A 6000-nucleotide genomic window follows, 5' to 3' on the forward strand; every position below is an offset into this window, starting at 1 on the left:
TTTTCTAGACTAGTACTGGCAACTCAAAACAAAAACACATGTCTAAAGATGAAAACCCTATCCACCATAGATAAAATAAAAATTTTATATCTCTCGATACTTATATATAGGTATATTTATATAAAAATTTTACAGATAAATTTTAAATTGTATATATCTAGCTATATAAAAAAATAAATAAATGCATTCCATTTCTAGCCAGTATCTATCATTTGTGTCTTATGAGATCTTTTCTTGCCTCTAGGACTAGGGCTGTTTACGTGACCATAAAATTCTGGAAATATATTTGGAGTACTAATCATTTTTCTTTGTCTTATTTTTAGTAAGCAGATCTGTATGCAGAACAGCCTCCTACTGAGTGTGGCAGTTAATTCACTTATTTAGTTGGTTTATTATAAATCAACTTATGCATCAGAGGAGGGTGAAACTGATGGGTAAAAGGTTTGCCACTGTTACCATCGAAATAGATTCATGGAAGGAAGGCAGTGTCACTTAGCAGAAAGGGCAGAGAGTATCTGACGTGAGTCAGACAGGTATTCAGATCTGATACAGCAAATTACAAAGCCTTGATTAGCTTTATTTCCTCACCTTAAAATGGGGGTGGTAGTACCTAAGTCGAGAACTTCTCTTGGAGATTACATTAGATATTCTATAATGTGACTAACCCATTAGAGCACATACTCTATAACTGGTGGCAACTAATATTTATTATTATTATTATTAATGGTAAGCCAAAATGATTATACCACCAAGCCCTATTTTAATGGGTTCTCATTATATTGGATAAAATTTGTTTTTCATTTTGAAGTCACAGTGCCATTTCTTACGTTCCCAAATTGCTATAAGTTGCCATCAAAGAATCCTTCCATGATTAAAATTGTATTTAATATATTAATAATACTAAATATTAATCATACTTAATAAGAGTTTTCTAACATATGTTACTCTTTTATCTCCTAAATCTTCAAAAGGAAAAAGTGTGTCCTTACTCTGTTTTCCCAAAACAAAACAGAAACCTTGCTCTTAATATTTGCATCTAAGTTACCCAAACTGGTATCCAAATAACCAGTTTGAAATATTTTTTCAAAGCAATTAAGGATGTTGAAGTGCAAATGGTGTGGATTCAAGTCAAAAAATGACTCCTTGCCTCGGGCTGAGCTGAATAGCTTCCATGCTGTCTAGCGCAGAAATCGCCAGGATCCTACGTTACCATCAGAGATGGAAGGGCCTGTGAGTCACCATTGCTTCTCATCTGCAAATGTGTGACAATTGCCAAGTCTTCCCAGGCCCTTTGGTCTGCTGCCTTTTTTGTTAGGATCTGGGGTCCACCATTTTATTAATGAGGTTGATAGCTTTCGAACCTTAGGAATTCAAATGTTGTGTATTTTAGGATACAGAATGATATATAATCTGCTGCGTCTGACTTTCAGTAAAGTATTTATAATGTGCATTGGTATTAAATTTATTGAGTCAGCTTATAACCTGTTATGTAGATTGATTTCATTATTGTCCTTTCAATAAATTATGGGCCTATTAGTTGGTTGGAGGAATGCAGGTACTAGGCAGATAACAATTTTAATGCTCTGTCATCCTCTGGATGTTATTAAGATGGGCGTGAAATGTAAAAAAATTCAGAAAACTCAATGTGACATTTAAATGCCTCATGTAAAAAGCAGTGACTTCAGTGATTGCTTAAAATTGTGCTCTTCTGAATAGCAATACTTCTCTGTACTTTCGATTTTACTTATTGCTGATTAAAAGCCTAAAAGCTATATAATGCTGTTCTTATTGTTTTGTAATGGTTACTCTCTTTCTTTCTTGCCCTTTTAAATACTATTGTTGTGGGTTTCCTTTCCCTGTAGGAACTGTTAGCTTGTCAAGAAAGCTGTAAGAAAGCCATGACTCAAATTGAGAAAGGCAGTCATAGTGTTCAAAAGTTTGTGACTTTGAGCAACGTGCTAAAGCATTTTGATCAGACAAAGCTACAGAGAAAGATTGCAGATGGGCATGTTGCTTTTCAGGTAAGTTCTCTGCCTGCTTTAGAGATGTGAACTAGGGAAAATTCCAAGAAGGAGGACATGTAATCATCGCGTTTCACGTCTTCACTCTTGGTAAATGCTTCATCTGCTGGTGTTTGGAAACCAATAATTTTACTTCTTCTTTCTCTAATATTAATTAATATTTAACAGGGTTGATTATTCTCATCATAATGAAATGTATTCTTTCCAAGTGTTTTTTGAAAGAAACAATACTCTTTAACAAAATGATATTTTCAATAATGAGAGATCAATATCCCATTATGATTATTTTTAAAATCAAGAATATGGTAAAGAAAACTGGAGATTGGAAGAAACATGTGGAAACCAACAGCCGCTTGATGAAGAAGTTTGAGGAGTCTCGAGCAGAGTTGGAGAAGGTGCTGAGGATCGCTCAGGAGGGCATGCAGGAAAAGGGGAATCCAGAAGACCTCCTGAGGAGACACACCGTGAGTGCATCCCGTGTGGGCCCTTGACCTGGAGGCGTGGGCAGACCATCTTGGAGGGAAAATAAAAAGAGCATAAAGATCTAATACAGAGAAGGAGAGAGAGAGAGAGAGCAAGAGAGAGACAGAGAGAGTGGGAAGAAGAAGACGGAGGATGAGGAGGAGGAAGAGGAGGAGGGGCGAAGAGGAGGGGGGATGGGAGGGGGGAGAAATGAGTTAGGAAGGCAGAAACTTTTTACGTATGAGACCCACAGAAATGGCAGCAAAAAGAACCTCAAGAGCAGTTGATGAGCTGCCTTATAATTGGCCATTCTTAAGCCCCTGGAGTAGTAGAGAATAACGGGATAAATAATTCAGGCTCTCCAAACTACTAATTCGTTATTTAGCCGAAAAACTCTTCCATAACTAACGTATTCTTTTTAAGAGATAACTTTAGGTGGATGGCTATGTCTTTGTGCTCATTTCATAAATCTACCATATCACAGTATAGATACCATGTCACTTGAAATTCGGTAGCTGATCTACAACTTGACCCAGTATTGTGAAGCCATCTCCTTGTTCATCATACTCATTTAAATCATGTCAGTATTGCAAATATGAGTAATCTGTTAAATGCTGTGTGGAGATGGTGGGCCCTCTGAGAACATATATTTTGAGTTACGTTTCCTGAAATTTCAGTGGATATTTGTATAAAACACACTCTCAAAGGACGAATGCAATGTATTTGTGATGTGGCTGACTGGATTTAGGGTTAAGGTCTGTGACCATCCAACATCTCGTTCAAGTTTATACACCTCTACTGTGCGGTACTTACTTTTGAATCACTGTTGTTTCAAAATATCTCTGCATACAGAATCCTGAGACTTTGTGAGACTTAGTCATGTGACTTTGTGAGACTTAGTCATGTGTATTTGTGCACATGTTGTATTTGTCTGCTTGGACTACCATAAAAAATACACAGGCTGGGTGGCTTAAGCAACAGGGATTTATTTTCTCAGTTCTGGAAACTAGAAGTCTATGATTAGGGTACTAGCCTAGCTGTGTTCTGGTGAGGACTCTTCCTTATGTGCAGATGGTCACCTTCTCGCTGTGTCCTCACATGGCAGGGAGTAAGATCTTTAATGCCTCTCCTTATAAGGGCACTAATTCCTTCATGAGGGACCCACCTTCATGACCTCATCTAAACCTAATCACCTGCCCAAGGCCCCACCTTCAAATATCATTACCTTGCAGGTTAGGGCTTTGACATGTGAATTTGGTGGGACGGGATGGTGGCGGGGGGCAACACAATTCAGTCCACAGCATGTGTGCTCATGTGTGTGCTTGGTGTGAATGCAGAAATGGCTCATAATGCACCAGCAAGGTCTGGAACACATTGCCATTAGGGAGTGAGGAGGGCCTGTGAGGATTAGTCCTGGCTTCTACTCAACTCTTCTTTTACCAGAGAGGAACGAAAACTCTATCACTGTGGGATCAAGGTTTTAGGATCTCTCATTGGCTTTCTAGAATATTCTACCAAATGTGAAAACTGCAAAGATTTTTTTCTAAAACATAAAAAGCCCTAGTTGAATGATTTCTGACTCATAACTGTAGATAACTATAGTTAGTTCCTGAAAGAAAAATGGTAGTTGCCCAGAAGGTTTGAAGAGGGCAGCAACTGCCTAAGAGGCTTGTTTAGCAGTGTGGCTCCTTCACTGTCTAGTGTCTGACACTGCCTTTATCTACCCAACACTCTTGACCACTTTCCCCCTCTCCACGCCAGGAGTTTTTCAGTCAGCTGGATCAGAGGGTGCTCAATGCTTTCCTGAAAGCTTGTGATGAACTCACCGACATTCTCCCTGAGCAGGAACAGCAGGGCCTGCAGGAAGCCGTTAGAAAGCTCCACAAACAGTGGAAGGTGAGTCAGGACAACATGGGAGTGTCGTGTGTCTTGGATGATGGGAGAGAGCGTGAGGGTGTGAAGGTTCAATTGTCAGAGAAATTTAGAAATCAGGGCAAGTTGTCATAGTTACTTTTCCCGTTGAAAAAGCTGAACTTGAATAAAACAGGATAAAATATGATAGAATTTTGTTATTCCTATTTTTAAGTAGCATCAGTTTTATCATAGTACTTACGAGTACTCTTTTTCTTTTCCTGATTATTTTTGGGGGCAGGAACATCAAGGTGTTTAACTTTTTCAGCAACATTTCGTAAACTCTTCCCATCCTAGTTATGTTAGGTGTGCTACTGAAATTACAAGAAATATTTCTCATTTCAGTGAGAAATATCATAACATAATATCTACATTATATATGTATATAAGTGTATGTAATTATGTATTATGTATATCCATATATATTTGAAGTTTTCAAGGATTTTGCCATCTGGTTTAGCTTGTTATGATTTGAAACACATAAATAAAAACATTGGTTAAGGATTCAGTGATGAGCAAAGCATATTCCTTTTCCCCCATTGAGCTTAGATTCCAGTAAGGGAGATGATTAGTTGCAAAATAATAAAAGTATAAAGTATAGTAAGTCCCCAGAAATATATCATGTAGGCAACATATTGATGAAAGCTTTGAAAGAGAGAAGTGGGCCCACTTGGAGAGCGGAAAACAATGAAGCAGATAATTAGTTTTGAGCTAGGACCTTAAAGAAGCAGCAGATCTGGGGGCAATGGGGACAAAGAAAGAAAGCCGGAGGGTGTGCCAGCGGGGACGCAGGGATCCACGGGGTTCAGCCTGACTGGAGTGTCGTGTGCGGGGCCTGTCCCATGGAAGCCGGCTTGAGACTCTGAATGTCAGGGGAAGCAGCTGCAGGAGAACAGAGACCCTTTGAAGGTGTCATCCTAGAGGCAGACTGGAGGAAGCTGCTCAAGCAGCAGGTTGACAGTGCTGCTCTGAGTGAATATTGAGTGGTGAATTTCATATGTACTAGAGGAAGGAGTTACGGGGTCCAGAAGATAGGCAGCTGGAACATTCTCTATCAGGTCGTGTTATTGATACTTTCTGGATTTTTTTTTTTTAACTTTTTTTTTCTTTGGCTGTGTTGGGTCTTCCTTGCTGCGCGCGGGCTTTTTCTAGTTACGGCGAGCGGGGGCTACTCTTCGTTGCGTTGCGCAGGCTTCTCATTGCGGTGGCTTCTCTTGTTGTGGAGCACAGGCCCTAGGCGCGCGGGCTCAGTAGTTGTGGCTCGCGGGCTCTAGAGCGCTGGCTCAGTAGTTGTGGCGCACGGGCTTAGTTGCTCCGCAGCACGTGGGATGCTCCTGGACCAGGGCTCGAACCCGTGTCCCCTGCATTGGCAGGCAGATTCTTAATCACTGCGCCACCAGGGAAGTCCCCGGATTTTTTTTTTTTTAATCTCATTAATGTTGACTAAAAAATCAGCCTGTTGCATAAGAAAAACACAGTTAAAGAAATCCTTTTTTAAAAAACAACAAGGGGGCTTCCCTGGTGGTGCAGTGGTTGAGAGTCCGCCTGCCGATGCGGGGGACACGGGTTCGTGCCCCGGTCCGGGAAGATCCCACATGCCGCGGAG

At 40.3% G+C, this 6000-nt stretch overlaps 1 protein-coding gene across 1 annotated transcript in view; it reads left to right on the plus strand.

Annotated features, from left to right (window-relative positions):
- Positions 1-6000, plus strand: part of SYNE1 (spectrin repeat containing nuclear envelope protein 1) — a 482398-nt gene that overhangs the window by 159788 nt on the left and 316610 nt on the right. The window contains exons 21-23 of the mRNA XM_028494818.2: positions 1863-2021; positions 2321-2485; positions 4245-4379. Of these exons, the coding sequence (XP_028350619.1) occupies positions 1863-2021; positions 2321-2485; positions 4245-4379 (459 nt within the window). The remainder of the gene's footprint in view (positions 1-1862; positions 2022-2320; positions 2486-4244; positions 4380-6000) is intronic.

Source organism: Physeter macrocephalus, chromosome 10 (genome assembly GCF_002837175.3).
Source record: "Physeter macrocephalus isolate SW-GA chromosome 10, ASM283717v5, whole genome shotgun sequence".
NCBI lineage: Eukaryota > Metazoa > Chordata > Mammalia > Artiodactyla > Physeteridae > Physeter > Physeter macrocephalus.